Below are 24,661 nucleotides of genomic sequence, written 5' to 3'. Positions count from 1 at the left end.
TGAGCTATAAATAAATAAAATTTTTGCTTCATTAAATAATGACTTTTGTTAAATTGCACTGTACTTTTTTAACTATTGACGTTATTAAAGATATAAGCTCATCCCGATGTTACACTCATCAAGAGCTTTTATTTGAGTACCCACATGAACTTTGATAAATTTTTCATATATATATATATATAATATATATAAATATATGAAAAATTGATGTGGGTACTCAAATGAAAGGTCTTGATGAGTGTAACATCGGGATGAGCTTATATCTTTAGAAATGTCAATAATTCACAAGATACAAGGTTATTCCTAATTATGTATCTAGAGATGAGGCATTTTTGAATGCAGCCTAAATACTTATAGTCATAAATTAACTATTAATGAGAATAATATAAAACCTTGATAAGGCACTTATTATATAAAATATTGTCACAAAACAATAATTTTTTTCTCTCAACGAGTATACATTAAAAGTCTTAGATATAAAATTACACAGTAAAAAGAATATTTTAATTTGGTCATATAAATATTAAAAAATTATTCACTATTTGCTAAGCATTTTTCTATACAATTTTTTGGTTCCGGTAGTATGTATATTAACTATAAACATAATAATTTTTAATAATAGTTTACAAATAATACTTGGCCTCTATTAATGTGGCGAAAAATTACTTTCGTTGCCTTCTCCGCTGATGCTCTGCACGATCATGCTGAGGCAATCCAAACTACTTCCAGTATTTGAAGTAACTATTGTGTCTGTTTGCTCGAAACCTGAAACAAGACACCAGGAATTCAAACATGATTATAGTCAGCATATCGTAGTAGTGTGTCGAAAGTTAAATCAGGATGGCGGTGTGTTGTGATATCAACAACTTCAAATAGAACGACGGAAGATCAATAATCAATTAAATTCTCATCTGTCGCTGAGAGGCTTCAAAAGTAATCAATTCTATTAGACATTTCGATTAGACGTGTGGATTCTATATTATACATTGTGAAGCCTTATCATCACAAAATCTGAGCTTACGAGGTATCTATTTGTGTTTATAAGATTTAATACAAGAATATAATTGACGTACACATATATAGGAAGATAAAATTGAAAAATTTCAATAAATAATTTTTTTAATTTAATACACAGCTGTATAAATCAATTTTTTCACGTAAAGAGTACAAGAGAATTTAAATTAATTATGTTAAAAAAAAAAAAAAAAAATGAAATTTTTTAATTAAACCGAACTTCGTGTAAAGTAAAATAAAACTACAAATATGTCTTTGTACTTTTTATACATCTGAATAATTATGTTTAAAAGAGTCTTATCTTGGCTTTTTTACAAAATAAATAAACAGAGTGAAGAAGAGAAAAAAATGAAGGATTTAAAAAATGTCACCGAGGAGTGGCAATTAGTTTATGGTAAATTTACTCGGCGTCAGTGAAGTCTTGGACAAAGGATTATTGAGCAGACCGGAAGGTCTTAAGAGCCATTTGCATCTCACAGAACCGCTTTAATGGAATGGGTGCGAGAATTGACTTCACAGTCTCACTCTTTCACTGTTTCTCCCCGAATAATTACATTAGTTAATTATCTAACTTCTGTGAATTTAATGTAAAGCTGTTACAAGTGTTACTTATGTAATTTTTTTCTTTCTGTTACTGCAAGGGACAATGACACTCTGAAGCATCCAGCTATAATTAAAATCTCGCTAATACAAGCAACGACAACGGTGAAACAATACTTTGAGAAGGGGCGCGTAAAAAGTTAAATAAATTAAGGGGAGAGACAGAAAAGAGGAATTGAGACGTGTATTGTGACTGTCTGTTGAGGTGAAAAGTGCTTATTCAGCTTGAGCCTCCCGATTGCCAAGAATAACGACTTCAAAAGCTTCTTCTTTTTTTTCTGGCGTTCTAAAAAACGTCTGAAGAAAAGTCATACCCTGTCTAGAGACTAGAGAGTTTTAAACAAAAACCCTCGAGAAATGACAGCAGCGTATAAAACCGGCAATTAAAAACAAAGGTAAAGCTACTTTTTAGTTTGTTTGTCTTTTGTGTAAACTCTTGATTTCATGAAATCTTTTTAACTCGTTGAAAATGTTTTAATAAAAATAAATGTTACTTTTTAATCCCATTTAAGAAACTTAGGCTTTAAGGGATTCTGACGTCTTTAGATTTATGGATTCATTTAACTTGGATGTACATTGCAAGGCAATTACTCTTCTTAGAGTATCATTAACTACAAAATATTTTATTACGGGTGATTTTAACGTGTAGTAAATCAAATTCCAAGTATAGTTGTTTTTACTGCACTTTTTTTCGTGAGCAAGAAAGTTATTGTGAGAAAAATTTTAATTTCTTCATCTAAGAAATTTTTTGGACTCGATGTGGTGTAAATGATTCGGTATAAAAATTTTTAATACGTACGGTGTATCAATCACACTAAGAGTAATGTTAAAATTGAACGGTGTAAATCCTAAATTTTAAGAAATGACCTTGTATCTTGTGAATTATTGGTATTTTTAAAGATATGAGCTCATCCTGATGTTACACTCATCAAGACCTTTCATTTGAGTACCCACATCAATTTTTCATATATTTATATATATTATATATATGTATATATGATAAATTTATCAAAATTCATGTGGGTACTCAAATGAAAGCTCTTGATGAGTGTAACATCGGGATGAGCTTATATCTTTAAAAACGTCAATAGTTAAAAAAGTACAGGGTAATTTAACAAAAATCATTATTTAATAAAGCAAAATTTTATTTATTTATAGTTCATCAGTCATATAGTGATTAGTAATAGTGATTAAATTTGCAAAGTTATAAATAATAACACCGAATAGTGTAAAACATTAAATTACATCGTGTTAAATTTACACAAGTGAAAATTTAACACAGAAGAAATTTTACACTTACACGACGGTGTAAAAATTTCTGGGTCCAACTTTTACACCGGAATTTTTTACAGTGTAGATAACAGTTTGTACTTATAATTATCATTATTTTCCATATATATGCAGTAAGGTACTTAACATCAGCTCCTGACGTCTGCAAATATGTTGAATTATAGAGTTATAAGTTTGAGCCGTCAGTCAAATACAGTGATAGGTGGTGTGTTAAAGACTCAAAGTGGATCATGTACATATAAGTTAATTGTAATACTATTTTTATTTCATATTATCATTACGAGGAATAGCTGGAACAGTTAAAGCGAATGTCGAGTAAAGGCAAAGACAAGTATATAAAGACCAAGAGACCAAGAGACAAGAGAGTTTTAAAGTCAACCGAGATTGACATGGTCTAGTATGAACAGTGAAATAAGCCATATTTCCCATCCAAGCTGAAATTGCAGATGAAAGTGAGAAAATAAAAAGCCGGCAAATAAAATAAACCCTATTATCGTTGACAATCATCGTCTCCGAGAAATTATCGAATTAAGTATGTGTAAACGCGGTATAGTATCATATGAGGATAAGAAAAGATGAATGTCGTCATAAGGTTGCTTATTAATTAAGTTAACAACTGTGTCGTTGCTTACGACCCGCTGACTTCATACGATGTCTTTAACATTTAATGTCTACATGAAGAGTTTGTACTGCAGGCCACTTAACGGCTACTTCGGTGGTTTTACCGGCGACTCGCAGGTTTTGATAGATCATATTTTTTTCTCTTTATGTATTCTGCTAAATAGATACTTCAAAGCTTGTTTCACGCAAGAGAAAATTTACAGTGTATGTTTTAATTTTTTTTGTTTCTGTGAAAAAATCGATTTTCTTTTTATGAGGAATTTTAAATTTTATATCTAATAAAAAATTATATATTATTTATATCTAACCATTTTAGAATATTTTATCACGGGTAATTTTATAAAATAAATTTCTAAAAAGAAAATAAGCTTTTAAGAAAATATATAAAATCTTTTCCATTGAAAAATAATTTACTAAAGTCACTCGATAATTTATAAATTATTTCACAATGAAAAAGAATTTCTGTAAGAGTTCATACGAGTACAACGAAATTCCAAGCAAAAGAATGTGATTTTTATGAACTGACCTATTCCTTTCTTCAGTGGAATGTTCTAGTAAACCAATAAAAACACATGACTCACATACATCATATTAATATAACATGAAGCATTCTCAACAGACAGACAGTACTACAGTACTACACAGTGACGCGAAAACAAATAATATTGAAAGCAAGGCGTGATGACAGATGTCAACACATTTCTGATGATCTGCAGACACAAACAAGACTCAGCCTCACTTCTATTTGTAATAATGCTCACACATATCATACACAGTCTGAGCCTCATACTTATTTTCTTTTCACAATACATGAGAATACTTTGCGAACTAGAACATCATTTAAAAGTCACTTGAGAATTTTAATTGATTATTATTTCTATCCGATCTAACTTTAACTATCAACACAATCGTGTGAGGTGTGCATTTTTAATTTAAAAACTTTTGATCGATAGCAAGTAATTTATACTTTTAAAACGGGTTTTACAGACTGCAGATTATTTAAAAGTTAAACTTTTTAGGGATCGGAAAAGCAGAGAACGAAAACTACAAGCCTATGGGAAGCTTTCATCGACTATCCCCTGGCGGATTATTCTTAGGCTACTTTTAAAGTTTCTTATGTACTGTATTATATACTCAAGAGATTCTCGAGCTTGAAGGGGTCTTGCTCTGATGGCTAATCTGCAATAAAGTATCGAATAAATATGACAAAATACACGGATATTATACTAACTTATTCTATAGGCTTGTAATCCCTATTTAAATTTTTTTAAACTTTAATCAAATGGAATAATTAAATTTATTTTATAAATTTCATACTTGTTGTTTTCTAAAAACTGATGCCATATTTTGCACGTCTTGACATGTTTAAATTTTTTTGAAAATATTTTTGAATATGTTTCCTTGGCTCTAAGATTTTAAATTTTTACTAATTTTAACCTCCAAAAACAACAGAAAAATTTTATTTTAATTTAACTTTTGATCCCAACGATTTTACAAACTGAATAAATTTATTCAACGTTCCAGAATATGCCCAAAACTTAATTTTTCGAAGAATATTAATTTCATGAATTCCAATCAATTAAATGCAACTGGTATAGTTTGCATAATACATTCAAAATTCTAAAATAATCATAAATCTTAATTTTTAAAAGTGTTTATTTTTTACGGTTTGATTTCTTTTAACTCTTTAGCGCTCATAAAAATTCAAATAGTTGATGATTTCCACTATTTCATTATACTGCGTCGAAAAAAAAATTAACTTTAAAATTTACTTAAGCTTCTCACTTAAAAAAAGTATTTTGGTAATCAGAATATCAGATATTTTGATAATCAAAATATCACATATTATGATTATCAAAACATGAATCAGTCCAAGATCTATACTCGCGCAGTAATACTGTAATATATGCGTTGTCACTGTTAGTCAGTTCATTTGATTTACGCATTGGTGAAAATAGAATTCAACTAATTTTCATGATTCTATCTTGAAAAAATTGATTGTTACACTTTTAATATTTGTTCTTTTTTGTTTTGTTAAGTAAATACTTTTTTTTTCAGTGCTTGTTTTTAGTATTTTTATAAAATCAAAAAGATGAATTCTTTCAAAATTATTTACTTAATTCAAGTTCTGTTAGTTATTTATAAAACAAGATTACTCAAGAGATAGTTTTTTTTTTTGCAACAATTTCTGAGAATAATAGATTTTTCTTTTTTATTATTTTTAAAAGAACATTTTTTTAATCTTCAATCCCAAATTTTCTAATTATCTTTGCATACCAATCCTGTTATTATTCGATTAATTTTATTGTCATCTTTCCTCTATAGCTTAAAAAATATCACCTCAAGCAAGAAATTCCAATTACATTATAAAAAGTGCGATGCGCACAGCGAAACTTCTCAAAAAAGAAAAAAAAATAAAATCTTGATCCTAAAAGACTATTTACCTCCTTTCATTCCTTTTGCATTTTGAAGCTCAGATATTTCTTACTCAAGGGCAACTAGAATCACGTAATATGCAAATAGCCGACAAAAAGTTTCACAACTAAACGGATATTATAAAAAAAGAAAAGTGGAATCCGTTGCTTTTCACCTTGATCGACGATTCACTTGTTCACTCTCATTCCGATCCAGTGTACCAGTCGCTCAACTAACAATAAAATGAATTCGCTCATCTGTGTTAAAAAGATGTTGACATTTTTCAGCTTTTAATTCATTATAGCTCTTTTGTACATTCCTGCTGCATTTAATGGATTTTTAATGAAAAATTCTTCGCTGTACTATTTATTATAATTTGAAGCTATTGTAGAGTAGCTAAGTCTAATTAATTGGTGCTATTACTCTTAAGAGAAATTTAAAAATGTAAGGTAGCGTTTGCAGAGTTTGGTGTTACAAAAAGCATAATTTAATCCTGGCATTAGAGTAATTTCACAGCGAGGTTCATTTTTAAAAATTTTTGTTTCAAATCCAAACCACAGATGATTTTTTTCAGTCAAGGAATCCATTCTTTAATCGTTTTAACTATTTAATATTTACGGTTCATCTGATACAATGAGAACTAATAAAAACTATTGATTTTAATCGAGAGCATAGAACTCCAGAACTAGATCTTCTGTAAATGAAACCACTTCGAGTAAATTTAACTTGGAATAGAGTAAACTGTAGAAGTAGCTGATAAATCTTGCCTTACAAATGAAATTATATACATAAAATGTATCGATTTTCACAAGATAATTACCACTTTAATTATCATCAAGGAAATAAAGAAATTAAAATTTCAAGAAAACATTGCCCTTGAATAATTTATTTATTTTTTTTTTTTTTTTAATATAAAAAGAATAAACAGTGAATTTAAATAATAACTAGAAAGTTATAGAAAAATTTGAATCCGATAAGCTCTTTTTTGTATATTGAATATAAATTGATATTATAACGCAATAACTTGAACATTGCCTTAATATTATCCATTATTGTTGTCAGATATTTAATTCAGGATCATACAACTAAATTATTTAAAATAACTGCTTTACCATACGAACCAGAGTATTGAAATTTTCATCACAATTTCATCTTCGAACAATTTAATAATTACGTTACTTTATTTAATGTTTTGAATTGTTGGAATTAATAATAACAATTAAGTATATTCTACACTGAAAATAATTTTCGTAAATAAAGTGAAGATTTTAATGATAATTTTATTTTTTTATTTTTGATCTTTTCAGTGCTATTTTTCGAGATTTTGAAATTTAATGATTGTACAGAAAATTGCAATGTTAAAATAATATTTTCATAGAATTTTTAAAGGCTTACATTCATACAAACAGAATTTCCGGAGCTGTTGGGTTTATAAATTATTTATACCATAATTTGGGCATTAAATGTCCAAGAACAGTATAGGGTCCATAAACAGTACTTCTATCCTACTTGTTTTTTTTTTTTTTTCACTTCTTAATTTTGTATAAAAATCAAATTAATATTTTTAAAAATATTTAAATGTACATTTGGCACTTTACAGTGAATCTGTTTGTTTTGTGTTTTTTATATTTGCAATTATTTTTCCAAAAGCTTGAAATCTTTGATAACATTTCCCATAAGCTTTACCCAAACTCCAAACATTTAAGATCGAGCAACTAAATTAAAGCAAAATAATTAGAGTTAAACTAAAAGTAACTATTTTAAACTAGTTTAAGTTATAGTTTATAGTATAACGTCGCTTAACTACTTGGCAATACGTTGTACGTGTACCGACGTAGCGATTTCATCTAATCAGCGCGATTAATCGTCCGTTTTGCCTGAATCTATCGTCATATATAAATAACGTAAGCCAACGTTTGAAACAAAAATAACTAACTTCTGATTTCGGCATAACTTGGGTACCATGCATACAAATACATAAATACAAATATTTAAAGACGGAAATGGGATGTCTATGAATAGTTGCATCAAGTCATATGTTTTTGCCTTGAAGAGAATATCAATTCACACATACAAATGCCGAACCCACAATCAACATATTCCTATGATTTATTACCATACCTTTTGCATTCTGCATACCATATAACCCGTAATGTTCTTATTTCTAAATGAAATAATTAATCATTCAAGGTTGTCCTTGTTCCTATCGTCTTTCATCATTCATCCCTTTACCATGACACGATAATTCATTGCCACATTAAACGCTCGTTTCACGGACTAATTTAATGTGCTACGCATTCATTTTTTTCTACTTTTGTTTTTAAATCTAAAATATCAGTGGTTAATTTAATTTAATGCTTACTAAGAAAAAAAACTTTCATTCAGGGTATATAGAAGTGTTGTATTTATTCTATTTTTTAAGAAAAGTTCTAATCAAAACAAATTGAATTTTAAATTTTTATTAAAATTTGATATGGATCTTTGTCTTCCTGTATAAAATATTTTTGTACACTGAAAAAAAAGTATTTTTTTACTCAGAATATTTTTTTTTTATCATCAAAAAAATTGGTATTGTGTTACTCAAAAAACGTGATATTTTAATGATTACAATGAGTTTACTGATTATCACAAAACCTAGGTATACTGAATATAACTAAATTTTAATTTACTATACAGATGAATGAAAAGGCAATTAAATGCTGATAACCTCATTTTACTGGCACAAATCGATTTTCTTATAAAACTAACAAAACAAATAAAAATTAAAATTAAATGTACAACGTAAAATTTTTTTCAAGCTACACAGTAAAAAATTTTTCGTCATTGTGTAGAGTGTTAAAATTTGTGTGTTAAATATTACACTCTAGTGTGTTAAATTATTAAATCAACACATAAGAATGTTAAATTCTACACACTATAGATGTTGAAAATAACATAGCTATCGACTAAAAATTTCAATGAAATCGTTGAAAAGTGACTCTAAAATAAAACCAATCTTTTTCTTCTTTGTCTTTAAAAGCATTGGATTTCCATCTAACAGCAAGTTTAAAGCATAATCGATAAACTTTACGGCACTTAAAACTTCAGCTGTTTATGACGGATATTTACGATCGTATTTTATCGACCATAAAACTGCATTAGTATTATATAGATAGATATCATGTGATCTGATTAAACTTTCAAATTTCGCAGCAAAGTTTAATCAATTTCAAGATAAATGAAAAAAATTCTTAAGTGTATATCTGTTAAAAAAATTACTTGATTCAAGTGATAAATATTTAGTCAATTATCTAAAAGTTGGGCTCGACTTTTTGTCATTATAAATTTTAAGCTATTAAAAATTTTTTTGCTTAAATGAAGAAAATAATAAGTTTTAATTAATGTAACTTTTTTTTTTTTTTTTTTTTTTTGTAAAAATAATAATTAAGTAAGTAATGAGTACCATAAGTGAGCTTTAACTACAACTTATCTCATTATACACTTAGTAAACTGATGTAGTTACACACGTGACATTTTCAGCAATCAACGTTGTAAATATAAATCGGAAACGGGTTAATTACAACACCAACTTCAAAGAGCTAATTTACGCGAATTTGAAGGAGCAAAGGACAGAAATTAAAGGAAAATAAATGAAAGATAAACCGAAAGAAAGAGAGAGAAGAAATGTTTTGATGAGTAGGGATACAACGTCGCGATTATTTAACGCTCATTAGCTACTTCTGAAACGTGTGTGCGCATTAGGGCTGCTAAACTTTCAATTGAATTAGTTTCTCTAAGTACGTGCTAAAAGACTACGCTCATGAATGTATATATTTATATATTTGGGCCGCGCATAATAATTATTCTAGTAGTAATGTCGAAAAGTTTTACAAACTAATTTCGAATGCATGTTTCCTTAGAGGGTGATTATTTAGATTCATTAATGTTTAACAATTATGATTATAACTTTTGAAGTTTTGATAAAAAAGTTTTCTGATGTAAGCGAAATAAAAAAAATAATTTGAAGTTTGAAAATAAAGCTGAAAATGTTTGTACAAGTTTTGATATAAGTTGTGTTGACTTTGAGCAACAATAATCTATCATATATCTCATTTCTTAAAAAATTTTTTTTTCTTACGGCTATAGATTTTGCACGCCTCAATCTTTCATTAAATTATTCTTCTATTGATAATTGACCCTGTTAAAGTGAAATTTTTTTTAATCTATTTCAAAAGTACCCAAACTTGTGTACACTCCGATTGAAAATGTAAAAAAAAAAAACCATCAAATCAAAGTTTTTGAATTACAGCTTTTACTTCTCGATGTAGTTGCAGGTTGCTAATTTTAATTATAATTATAAGGCTACATAGTAATTGTTCTCAATATGTTAAATTTTAAACCAAATGTTATAATTATTTAAGCTGATTTATTCTGGAAAATAATAACAAAATTCTCTGAAAGTACACAGATCTTGGCGTGAGCATACAAAAGTGCAACTATACGTCATGCTAATGTCCCGTGACAATATATGGCACTTGAAGTGTGGCATTCGAATTTCAATTTAAACTAAACCAACCTCCTCAACATTTCATTAAATCGATCCCATATTTCTCACGTCGTACAATTAACGTGAGTTTTTTTGAAAGCACAATAAATTGTTACTTTCACCCAAAAAACATTAGTAACTTTTGATAATATAATTGTATGTTATATTTATACCCATTATTTTTTTAGCTTACTCGTCCAAAATGTATAAAAAATTGCTATCATTCAAAACATTAATTAACTTGTTCTATTATACATAACGAAACAATAAATCTAAGCATACATATTTATTAAAATTTATTAAAACGAGATTCAAAGAGAGCCATTTTAAAATTTCTCAGGGGAGTCGAGGCAAAACGGTTAAGCATTAATTAAAATAATCAGCATCCACACACGGTACGACACGCTTCGGTAATTCGCTTGGCACCAAGGCTTCGTTTTGCTGATATACAGTCATTACATTTTCGCAAGAAACTCTATAATCTACACTGTACTCTGTACTCTATACCCGAGTACATCAGTATTTCGTATTTAAAAATAAAATTGTAAAAATAATAATAGAAGCTTACTTTGAGTACAAACTTATACTATAGGTTAAATCAGATACATCAGCTACACAGTAAATACTGTCTTCTGAGTTAAATTATGCTCAACGGGTTTGCCAATAGCCAAGTGTTCATTAACGCTAATTAATCCCGTGGATATTTTAAGATTTCACTATTTTATATATACGCTTTATTTTATTGACTCTCTCAAGTAGTAACAATGGTAATAGAGAAAATATGGAAAAGTGCATGCCTTCATTAAAAAAAAAATTAGAAAAAATTTGATTTTTAATCATTTTGAATACATTCTAATTCTTCAAATCCGTTTTAATACTATTTCTTATGAGCATTTAACATCTGAGATTATTTTTAATTCTTTTTTTTAATAAGGGTGATAAATAGAAAGACATGTACAAAAATATTAAACAGACGGATTATTTCATTAAAAAAATTTGGAAAATCCAAAAATGCACGTCTCATAATTTCATTTTTCATAATAAAATTGATTAAAATCCAACGATACATCTAAAATTATTATAATGAAAAAAAAATTAACTTAAATCAAGAGAAAAACTTAGAACTAAGTAAAATTTACTTAAACCAAGAAAAATTTTTTAGTTAAAGAATTTTTCTACTCAAATCAAGAAGGTGAAATTCTTCAAAATTATTTACTTGATTCAAGTAAATTTTTCTGTGTACTATTACAATTAACATTGTCCTGGAAGTTTCTTTGTCAATCAATTTTCTAGATAAATGAAAATTTTCTTATTTAATATCATTTCACGATAATTAATATGCAGAGTTAGATATTCTGACCTATAAAAATCATACTTGAAATTATTTTAATGACCACTTAAATTTTTTTCTCGAAGTTTATCAAAAATAAAATAAGTAAAATGATAAAGTTTCGAAGTTGTCGATTGTTTAATTAAAAAAAAAATTATTTTTTTTATTATTCATTGACTAAATAAGTCAATAATGTTCGATATCAATATCACACAGGATATTATGACATAAAGTGTTCTGACCTCGTTTTTTAACCTTTAACGTTCACACTTCCTTTGCCAAATGCAGTAGTAAAAAGTATCAACTTTATTCTTTCAAATTGAGACAATTTTTCTTTCAAGTGTAAAATGTTCTTTATAAGCCCGATATAAGCAATATAATGTGAAAAAATATTAATTTCTTCTCTTATTTCATTAAGCTTTAATCTAAATTCAATATTAAATTATCTGTCCATATTGATTTTCATTAATTAAAACTTGAAGATATGGCTGAAAATTGTCGAGTATTTAAAAATTTCAGTTTTTATTAAATTAATGTAAAAATTGGGACTGATTAATCCCTGTTTGGACTGAAACACTAAAAAAATAGTCTTGACAAGGAAGAAAGAGTTTTGCGACACGAGAATTACACATATCGGATGGTAATGCAAACACCGCGATGAATGCTCCCGCATGCTGTTGGGTTTGGCTCGAATCCACGAGTTATATTATTGCACTGGCAATTCCGCAGCAGAGTAGAAGAAGGAAAGAAGTATATTTTAGCGAACACAGAATGAAAGATATAGAAAAACAAAAAAAATGTAAAAACAAATGTATGTAGACTTTTCTTTCAGATGGGTGTAGTACTATAGTCGTGTACTCCATCTCCCGATGTTTTGTACTCTTTTCAATTCAGTCTCCTTACTCTACTCAGTAAGTGTGGAACACGGCAGTACTTCACTTTGTCGAGTCGAAAACAACCGCGAGTAGTTCCACCAGCTTGCGAACGAGGCTTGTTTTGGAACGGATCCACGATTACCGGACTGATACTCAAATATTCTCCGTCTTTCCTGCCTTTTTACCGTTTCTATCTTCTCCTCATCAGAGCGACTACACTGGGGACTTACACGCTTATATGTTATATGTTACACTGGTTAATTTTTTTTTGGCAGAGCCAAAACCACCCACGATCTTACTCAATGCATATAAATTTCTTAGTAACATTTATCTTTAAGGAAATCATTATGACTTTGGTATAAATAAATAATTTTTGAGATAAATAAATATTTTATTTATGATAACACTTTATTTTATTATTTTAGTGTTTGTATAAATCATCACTGTTATATTTGAGCTTAATTTAACTGCTCTGTTGAGTGCTATTCAGTTAAAGTGTTGTAATGCTGATAGGCAAAATTTATTTTTTTCATTTTTTATGAGTTTCTTCAATTTATAAAATCATTCTACATATTCATTGATTTTATATATTTATTTGTTTATTTATTAACATTTGCCCTGTAATAAAAATTTCCTCGGAGCCAAACAAAATTAATGCAAAGTCTAATTTAATAAAAAGTATGCATCAATCAGTTTTGTGATCAATCTGTTGCTATTTTATCATTTAACTTAAAACTTAATTATTAAAGATTACAAATTCAACTCAAATTGAAATTTTCCGTGCAAAATTTTCCGACATGCCTTGATCTGATCATATATGGCTATATATAAAAATAAAAAGTAATTCATTATGAATTTTCAATTTTTTTTACTCTTTCTAGAAATGCATACGTCAACATGTGTGAAAAAAAATGACACTGAAGTTAGCCGACGTCTAAAAATTTTTCATTTTTTTTTTATTAATTAAATTACAACTAAAAAGATATTTCTAAAAAATTGCACTTGTACTTTTTCAAGTTTTTTACATTTGAAATTTTTTTTTTTTAATTGTACAATTGAAATTTTTTTCAATAAAAAATTTCTAAAATTTTTAAATGTCGGTTAACTTCATTTTCATGAAAAAAAAAAAAACTTATTTAACAATTAATTGAATAAAAAACCAATATTAAATAAGCTCCTTAGTAGAGTCAAAAATATGATTGTTATTACAGAACTTAAGACCGTCAGACTCAACTCTTCTGTAATGGAGAAGATTCAACGACTATGCGACCTCTGTCGGAAATTTTCAAAACCATACTTGGTCAAAACATTGAATATTACGTCATTAATTTGAATAATATTAATTAATGATACATTTTTGTTGCAAAAATTCTACTCAAAATTTTGCGTTGAGAATTTTGTTAAAAATTTGCAGTGCCTAAATTTGTTAGCGGGTGCATTAAAAAAATCATTTAATTTATATCAATATTAGACCAGCGATATTCAACACAAAATTAACTCTAAAGCTAAAAAAATTGAGGCTAATTAAAAAAAGCGAACGATGTATCAAAATACATCAATTTATGTAAGCAATGAATTTTTTTATTTAATTTGTAAGTAAAAAATAATAAATTATACTTTATCAATCGTTAACAAGATAACGAAAAGCACAACCAATTTACCGGTTGTGTAACCAGTCGCTATTGAATTATTAAGCGATAACGAGGAAAATACTCGTGGGACAACAATAAATCGAAGCTTCATACTCAATAAACTGAAAAGTAGCAAGGGGCAGTTGTCATTGTTGCTGTGCTATATACAAATATTTAATCAGAAGAGGACCCAGTGCAGTTGTCTGTGCTAATGTTTATTTAATATCTATATATGTTCAGTAGAGCAGTAGGAAAAAGTATTGTAGCACTCGACCGAAAATGATGGCATTGAAAAACAAAATAAATTGTTAAAACGACCCCGGGCGTCCACAAAATTTATGGACCAGTGATAAATAGAGTCCAGTGCAGAATAATTTTCGGTCTTGTATGTGTTGTTAAGTTTCATTCATTACTAACTTTTATGAGTGATATTCATTGGGTACTTCTGTGAATGTTAAATATTTTTTAATGAATAATTAAAAATTTTAATATTTTCCTTATATTAGTTTTTTTTTCTAGGTTCAATTTAAATTTGAATATTCATTACGGTAAAAAAAAATAAAAGGATTTAATTACATTAAGACAATTTTATTTTTCAATCTGAATTTGAGCACATAAACTTCAAATTCATAATTTTATGTAAATTGCATTATCCACTGAACTTTTTCGAGACAAAAAATATAAGTATAATTAATAGGTCAGCGCAAAAAACTGACAATTTTTTTTCTAGTCTTTTATGCAAAGTTTATCATATTTTAAAAAAATAATTTTTAAAAATTCACTCTAAAAAAATTTTAAGGGCTGTTCAAGATTGTTAAAAATTTCAAAAATTGAATTTTTTTGGGTTTGAAATTTTTTTCTCGTTATTTTATCATTTCTTAAATAAAAAATAAAAAATTAATTCAAGGATTTTTTTTGCCTGATAAATATTTGTTAATCAAACTACTGAATAATAATTAATTTGTATTCTTCAGTATGTTGTCTTGATAGTCCAAAATTAAAAGTTTGTCGACATTGATACTCAGGAAGTGCTAAAAAATATTTCAAGTACTCTACTTAGAAAGTTGGAAAATTGTTTTTCCGAGCTAATTTTTGGAAAGGTCTCTTAGATAGTAATAAACTTACATATCTTCATAATAAATTCTAAAAATAAAAATAGCCGTTTTTTATGCCAGCCTAATGTTTAATTTATATGTTTTACATATATATTTTAAGTATTTCATTTTCATCACAAATGTATGTGAGTTTACATTTATATTTAGGTCAAATTATAGACAAAATGTAATCCAACGTGGCGTGAGGCAATAAAACCGTCGCTTCTATTCCCTGTACAATTTAAATGACATTTTCGTATTCCTCTGTGGTATTTAAATATTTCTATATATTCTATAACCTGATATATACCATACATGAATTACTGTACTGGAAGATTTCTCTTACCCTCAGGTACGAGTACGAGCAGCAATGCAGAAGTCAAATACAACTTTTCATACAAATAAGTTTCTCTATTTACTAGCATGCTCATACTAGATAGAGCTAAGCTTGTACTTCATCACATTCATATTTACACAATAGACAATTTTTCACCTTTATTGATATTTGAATTTTTTTTGTTATTTTTCTACCTTGTGAAAAAATTTTGTGAAGTCAATCTGGAGTTTTTTTTTTTTTTTTTTTTTTTTTTTTTGATTTCAGAGTGACTACGGATTTTAATGAAAAAAACACCCGTGTTTGAATATGAATTTCGTAATTTTTGAACAAAAAAAAAAACAATTCTTTTTTTATTTTTATTTAATAAATCTCCGTGGATTTATTTTTATCAATAACATAGATAAAATTCTTTTTGGAGTAAATTTTTTGATCCAATATTATCCACCCTGGGAACCCTGGTCCTACTCTTTCGAAATGAAGTTACCGAGACGATTAAGCTATTGCCAGCCTTATTTATTTAGGTATTAATTTTTGTATTTATAAAGAAATATTTATTTTTCCATAAATTATCAATCATGGTATATTTTTAAAAATTATTTACACAAACTTAATTCAAAGTATTTAGTGACGCATTTACTGTTCGATTATGGACTCTTACAAAATTATTCATTCAATAATGAATTATTAATTCCGTGAAAATTTGAATTATTTATAGAAATAATTGTTGAATAAACCATCCAACGGCTATTGATCAATATTGGTAATCATTACCTACCAAGTTTAATTTACTTAATCTCATTCCCTAAAGTTCGGTACTTCAGAATCAAATTTTGATGGTCTCATCGAAGCTCGTTAGCATAATCTAGAAGTAGAATTTATTTTCTGTGGTAAATTGACCTCAGTCGACATTTGCTAGTGATCTATCCTACATCTACGAGTAAAAATTTTTTTAAAAAGTACTGATATTATGAAATTTTCTTTAATTTATTTTTCGATGAAAATAATTCTTCATTCGAATTTCTATCACACCGAGGATAAATGACGATAAGGCAAAACAAATAGCGAGCTTAAAATTCACCATTTTCTTCCTAATCTAGAAAATCAGGGCACGTCAGCTCTCAGCTTTTCTACTACCGGTTTTTAACGCTCGGAATAATTTATTTCCGTGCTCGAGTATTTGTTGTTAAGCCTTACTGTGAGTGTTGTACCAAAAGTTCGTATTCGTAAATTAAACTTTTTTCAATGTACTATAGAATAAGAAAAAACAATAAGACTCGAACAATCTGCAAAGATATCCAGGTCCCTTAAGGTTGTTTCGATGTATCGTGAATGAAAGTTGAGAAATAAATAAACAACCGAATATAAAAGCGAGTATATTTTTGACAGGAATAATTTATCATGATCATAACTTCAGGAAGTTGGTATTACTATGAATAATAATAAAAAAAAAATAAATAAATTATAAAGTGAGTTATAAAACATAAATTTGTTATAACTTTTTTTTTTTATTTTTTTTTAACATATTTTCAGATAAATTACAAACACGAACAGCAGTTTTGTTTTTTATGCGGATTATCCTTGAGTACATATATTTCTCATTGAATGTATTTATGTGTGTATGTGTGTGCGTGTGTGCGTAAATTTGTGCACGAAGCAAATAAATGCTAGGAACTCATGGGTGGGCTATCTATAGACAGATGAGTGTAACCAAATAGGAACAGAGTGCCACTCGGGGGTGACAAAACTCATTAATACCGATCTGCTTAATGCCTCGTCTCATGTCCAGCATTAATCTACTTAAAAATATAACATCCTATAATACGTATCGTATAGTGTAAAAAATAAAATTAAATTGCGAAAACAAAACTTACGGCGACACTTTAATGCATATTTTAATATATTTCTGCTTTTAAAAATTTATATGTTATTATAAGAGTATTAGACTTTATAAAACCTCTGAAAATAACTCGGAAGTTTGAAAATTTTTTTCCTGCATTCTGAGATTGCGGATTCTCGACTGCGCTGAATAATTTAATATTAAATTGAAAAATTTTCTCTTAGTTAATAAACATTAAACCGAGATGGAAATTCAAGGTTTTTACGCTTCTAGACGTTCTAGATTTTTAGGGTGATAAAAAGTTTAATGGATAATAAAATTTAGATTTATTGGTTTATCCATTCCAAAATGGATTGAAAAAATCTTCTTTTTTTTTAACTACAGTTAACTATCCATTAGGTTTCTACTAGAAAATATCTCGTAATAATAAAAGCTTGGACTAATTTAAAATTATTTTTTTAAATTAAAAGTAATCGTGGGACGGATGGCCGGGCCTCATCATTTGTCGAAAAATAAGATAATTTTTGAGTTTGTTTTTTTTTTAATTTTACTATAAATTTTTTTAGGTTTTCTATCAATTTTATCTAGTCTATCATAAAATAAATGAGTTTTTTCATAAATTTTATTCCAAAAATGCTAATAAATAAAGGACCGCATTATTTCCTGCGATTACAGTGAATTTAACGTCAATTTTTCAAGAACATTTTTTTCCGTGTATGGACATATTAGATGATATCAGGAAATTTTTTCACGTGAGATAAATTCGTTTTTTTTTTTTTCAATGTAAATATTATACAGTAAAAATTTTTGTGTAATATTAACATAAATAATATGTACAAATAATTCAACAGTGTGTCAAAAATACTGTCTATTGATATAGTATGCACGAAAAATGTAATTAAAATGTTGAGGTAGTTCGGTCAGATTTTATTCAGTGATATCTGTGGTGAAAAAAAATTTCAGATAGTAGCTAGTATAATCCAGATTATACTGGGTGATATCTGGATTATACTCATTGTAATTTGGATTATACTAGCTACTATCTGAAATTTTTTTTCACTCAGTATAATCTGGGATGATATTCAGTGTCTTCGTGTTCTTTCCGTGTACATAAAGTAAAAATTTTACATGCTTCATTTTAGAAAATAAATTAATAAATAATTATCATAATTGATAGAAGTAGTTCACGTACATGAGAATCGATAAATTTTTGTTTATTTAATTAAAAGCTACTTGAACATGCTGGATTCGCGCACTAATCGCGGTCACGAGTCACGTTCCGTTCAAGTAGCCCAACTTATTTATACATACTCTAGTAAATTATAAATAATAAATTGATTTGTTAATTAATAGATAATTTTGTTTGTAGCTTCTCCATTTCAACTCAACTCAATTAAGAATTTCCAGGAAATAATTAATTTATTCGTTTACTGTTCTGTGGAAAATTAGTAGACCTCTTCAGGAATTAGTGAGAGTAATTAATTTAATGCCCGTTAATTTTTGAAAAGTTGTTTTATCGTTAATAAAGGATGAAATATTCTGCTGTAAACCTTTTGATATTTTTTAGAGTCGAAATGAGTGGAAAAAAAGAAATCCACTAAAATAAAAGTAATTGTAAAAACGGTCAGTAACCCTTCTCGTTGAGTCATTTATTTTTTGCAGCAGATGCATCTGAATTAACAACTTACAAGCTAAGAAGCTTTTACTTGCAGTTCTGATAGCCAGATGCTGACTATTTTTTCCCACCCGACTCGGCAGACATGAACGAGACCACATGCAGGGTAGTAAGGCTAAGGCCTTTGCTAAAGGCAACACTTTGCAAAAAAGACGATTGTAATCCGGACCCTGGCACAACCTACCACTGCACGTGACATTAAATTATTCCATTGACTTACATTAGTACCGAGATACATCAACACTAACCCCACTTTTTTAACTCTTATACTAGATTTTTTTGTCTGTATTTATTTTCGACTATTTACCAGCTATTTTAGATTTTTGCTCTTTTAATTTACTATTTTTGACCCGTACATAAGTTTGATGACAAACTTATATTATATCGTCGGTTATTTATGGACGCTAAGTAGCAAAATTTTGTAATCTATTTAACGCTCATTTATAATTTTTTACATAAATTTATATCTTATTATTTATTTGAATAGTAAATAAAAAAATTTATCAAATTTTAAGCTTTTTGTTTATTCACAAGTAACAAAAAAAAAAAAATTATAAATTTAAAGAAGTGTACGTCACTGTTGATAGAATAAATATTCAAACGTGTTTTTCTCACACGGAGATCTTTACAAATCAAATCATGTAATCCAAACAAAAGTACTTCAATCACGTTTATATCCAGTAATAATTTAATACAAAAAAAAATTGGTATACATTTTTTTCGATACTTTTTTTTGAATTATGAATAAAATTTATTTATTATTATTTTTTTTTTTTTTTTAAGAAAGGAGTTTACACTCTCGGGTTTTTTTTTTTATATTTTTTTTTTTAATTTCAGTCGAGAGGCGAGTTTGAACCCTCTACCTTTCCATACAGAAAATTAAGCTAATACTTTAAGAGACCAAAAATAGGCAATATCTATATTGTTAAGAGAATAAGCAAAATTTTGTAGCCAGGGTATTTATATGATAAAATGGGTTTTTATGGTTAAGTTTGGTATCGTTGGAAAGGTCTTGACCTCGAGTTGTGCCTTTTCAAGGTTTCATATTATTTTCACCAATAGTCAATTTATTATGACAAGTATTTAGGCTGCATTAGAAAATGCTCTATCTCTACATGCAAAATTAATAAATGACCTTGTATCTTGTGAACTATTGACATTTTTAAAGATATAATGGCCTTATATGACCATATATTTTTTTTACGGGTTAAAGTAATAAGATTATATAGTAAAAGTTTGTATGAAAGCTAAAAGGGATTATAGCGGTCTCAATTATACTTAATAAAGTCTCCTAGTTTTAAGGAGGATTTAAGTTTCTGACTTGCGGAGAATATTATCATATTTTGTCTCTAATCACAACGAAATACGTAAGAAAATATATTAATTATCAAGAACAATTTTTAAGAGATTTTTTTAAGCTATACAAATTGTAATAATTCAAATACTCAAGTAGCGTAACAATAAACCGACATTAAGAACATCAAATAAAAAGAACAACTAACACTTTTAATTAAAACTTGTGTAAAGGACAAGATTGAATTTGTTTTCAAGCACAATTACAAAGTTCATGAACATCGTCAATCATAATTAAATTAAACATCCGCTTACTGTGAAATTATTTATTCAGAAGTAAGTTAGGTTTGAGTGCTTTTTAATGAGAAGTGAATAATTGCTCCAGGGTGGGATGATGATAAAGAAGAAGTTGACTTTTAAAAACTAAGTTAAGTTTAGTCTGGATAAAATTTTAAGTACCTTTAATAAAACTTAATGAAAAGACTGTCGACAAAGATAAATAATTCAAAGGTATGTTTTTGCACTCACCGCTGACAGTCAAGAAAATAAACTTTTTAAATCAATAAACCCCGGGATTATTTGGCAGCTTACAGATATTGAATTAAGGGATTTTCATTTCCGCGGTTTTATGTATTCAAGGCTTGGTTCAGAATAGAGAGTAATTAAAATCTCAGAGATGTTTCCTTCCTTTAGTTCCCGATTTAATACCCATGGGATTATTCGATTCATCGCGGCTCATTTAGTTAAGTTAAAAGATGGAGAGCTAAGTAATTACGGACCATTTTTTTCGTTCCTTTATTTTAATTGAGTATTGACTTAATTTTATAGAATCAGTCATCAACAAATCGTACAAAATGTCGATTTGTAATTCGTTAATTTTTTTAATAAAACATCGAATAATTTACCCGATTTATTCACGCTTGTGAAATCTTATAAGTTGGGAGGTGAGACGTTTAGAAAAAAAATTGTTTATCGAAATAATTGTTCAATAATTAATAATTTGTTGGTTAATATCAATTAGGAATCATAACTATAATAATTTCCAGATAAATCCCATGGAAAATGATAAAATTCTTCATAACTTAAATTTGAAGTCATTTGAAAATTCATTAGACCAGAATTATCCGTGAATTATTAAATAGCATAATTAAAAAATAATAAGTTTTAGCATTGTATAATGATTAAAAATAAAACCCTTTTTGTGAAGAGAGTATAAAGAATGAAACGATAGAATAAATACGTCGGTCGTGTTATTCTGAAGGGCTCGTTAAAATGGCAAATTCAAGACCACCAAAAAATATCATTCGAAAGTAATTATCCATAAGTTAAAGTGAGATGGTTGAGGATAGTGATGAAAGTAAGGGTGAAGATATAACAAAAACTGTAAAAAGTAAAGTGAAAAATGAGATAACTAAAATAAAAAAGTTTTTAAATTTTCAGCAGCAGTTGAGAAACATAAGGACCAAAAAATAAAAAATGAGAAATAGAGGAGTCGCATCATCAATATTCGTCAAACTAAGATAACGAACGTAGAACGTGAGAGTTAAGGTAAAAGCTTTTTCTTCGTAGTTTTCTTACGAAAATGTACATTGTCTTTCTTTTGTTTTTTACGGCAATGCAATTTTACTTCTTCAATAATTAATCCGTCATTAAATATTAATATAACACTAATGATAAACCATTATTTTTTTTTTAAGATAAATAATTAAAGGAAATTAATTATTTTTTCCGTATAATTAATGATAATAATTATTATATGTTTTTTCTTACCATTAATGGGTTGAAATCTTGCTAATGGGTCTGAGAATTGTCGAAGTCTGTCTGTCACATATTGCGTTGAGTCGGCACTCTGAAATAAGAAGAAAAAAAATTTATTTAATAAAACTTTATGATCTTTTTTAGCTTATTAATAAAAAAAAATTGTCATCTATTGTTAAAAAAAATTTATATTATTTATGAGGGATAAATTCAATGAATTTTTTATGTGGCTAGAACTTTTTTAGTCACAAGTGCAGAATATTAAGAAAATAAATCTCTTTCTTAAGACTAAGACACCGAGTTAAAAATACACGAATAAACCGTGCTAGTAAAAAAGTTTGGATAAGAAACCTTTGAATAAAAACATTTCTGACACATAAAAAATTGTTTTCACACATTGTATTTTTGTTATTATATTTTTTTAATTATTCAAGATAAAATTTTTTTTAATACGTAATATTAATAATACAAGAGAATATAATTGTTCAGTAGATATTGTATACTTTTTTTTAATTATTTTGTTTTCAATTAAAGTATAAAATTATTTTTACACGACTGATTTTTATGTTGAAACTGGTCAATAAAAACACTGTCAACAAAATTAAATGAGTAATTCATGAAACATCGTGAGTATCACATATAACGTGTTCGATATTTATGAGAGACATGCAGTCACTTTTAAAACGATAAAGTATATAAAAGAAAAAAGTTAGAGCTTATATAGTACCTTTTATATATATATATATATATATATATATATATATATATATATATATATATATATATATATATATATATATATTTACTTATAAACAAAATATATAAAAGTCAATTTTTTTTGTTTACTTTACTGCTGTCTTGTTCTCTAAATAGTAAAAAACCCGTGAAATAATTTCCGATATGTCCAAAAGCAAAAAAAAATCTTTAATGAAAAACTATTGAATACTTTCAAAAGTAAAAAAAAAAAATCTGAGTTATTTATAAACCTGAAAAATTTTTTACTAGCAGAAAAAAAATAAAGTTAATAAATTTATCAACTTAATTTAATGAAAAGTCCAATATTTATTTCTGTACAATAGGTAGAGGATGTATTAGACAACGAGAATAACAATGAATCCAATCTGACATGAACAGAATACTTAACACAGAACCAATATAAAAGTACAAAAGACTTAGTATAGTTCAATTGAACTAATCTAACGCCCCTGGTTCCATCGAGTAATTTATTTCGGTCTGATTATTCCGGAATTGCAATTGCTCGGTTGATATTCCTGTCTGTCTCTCTTTCACTCTTTGTCTATTACGCTGAACTCATACTCGTACTGTAATTTCCATATTCTATACTGAAAGTTCATCCGTCGGATATGTTATATAACACGACGAATACTGCTTGATGTCGGTTCGAGTAGATGCGATTTACACGATTAAAACACTCGATCGATTGAACATACATCCAATTTCGATCAGCTATTTTGCGAATTACTATTTTAATCTCTTTGAATCCGTCCACAATAAATTGTTATCCTTCAAAAACATTTCACTGTTCGGAATATGTATAAAAAAAAAAAAAAAAAAAAAAAAATAAATAAATAACCTCGTCCACTTTTTCTACCGCATACTTTATAGATATATTAGAACAAGGGAGAGATATAAACAATATTTTTTTATGAGGTTCTTTCTCCCAATAAATTTTCATGTTTAAGGTCAAAGATTCAATAAATGTATTTTCTATTCACTGCTAAGTTATAATTGTTAAATTTTATTGAATTTCAAAAGTGCGAATATTAAAAAAAAAGAAATTTGTTTTAATCAATTTTTGATAAAAAAAAAATACTTTCAGGGAGGTAAAAAAAGGATTTTTTTTTTTAATTAATTAAAATAAATTTTCTATTTATATTTCATTGATTTTTCATTATAAGTAACCAAAATCCACGAAAGAAATCATTCAGATTCGTAAAACTGGGGAACAGATCTTGCGCATGCGTAGGAACTGTTCGCGCATGCGCATATCTCTAGCTTCAGTGCAACTAGAGGTGGTATTTTACATTTTTTTATGATTCTAAAACATCAAATAAAATAGAAAAATATATCTTGAAGAAAGAAAATTTTAATAGTTGTGTTCAATAATTCAAAATTTTAAAAAGTTATTTACAACTTATTAAAAAAAAATATAATTCTCAATAAAACATCAATTCATTTACTTATTTATTTATTTATGATAGACCCATCAACAGCCGCTGGTCAATAACAAGATCATTTAACATTTATTGTGTTAAATTAACACAAAAAAGTATTAAATATTTAACACAAAATTTTTTAACTCATCCACTCTTGTAATTTAGATGAAAAATATGAAAATATATCAT

At 27.4% G+C, this 24,661-nt stretch overlaps 1 protein-coding gene across 1 annotated transcript in view; it reads right to left on the bottom strand.

Moving 5' to 3' along the window:
- Positions 1-217: 217 nt before the first annotated feature.
- Positions 218-24,661, bottom strand: part of Nau (myogenic-determination protein nautilus) — a 39,934-nt gene continuing 15,490 nt past the window's right edge. Inside the window, exons 4-5 of the mRNA XM_074245042.1 lie at positions 22,308-22,386; positions 218-765 (exon numbers count right to left, since the gene is read on the bottom strand). Of these exons, the coding sequence (XP_074101143.1) occupies positions 647-765; positions 22,308-22,386 (198 nt within the window). The 3' untranslated portion in view covers positions 218-646. The remainder of the gene's footprint in view (positions 766-22,307; positions 22,387-24,661) is intronic.

The sequence above is a fragment of the Cotesia typhae genome, unplaced genomic scaffold (assembly GCF_013202065.1).
Source record: "Cotesia typhae breed Kobodo isofemale line unplaced genomic scaffold, CoteBio_Ctyphae contig_44, whole genome shotgun sequence".
In the NCBI taxonomy this organism is placed as follows: Eukaryota; Metazoa; Arthropoda; class Insecta; order Hymenoptera; family Braconidae; genus Cotesia; species Cotesia typhae.
The sequence above is the reverse complement of the archived record's forward strand: the minus strand, read 5'-3'. Positions and strand labels throughout refer to the sequence as shown.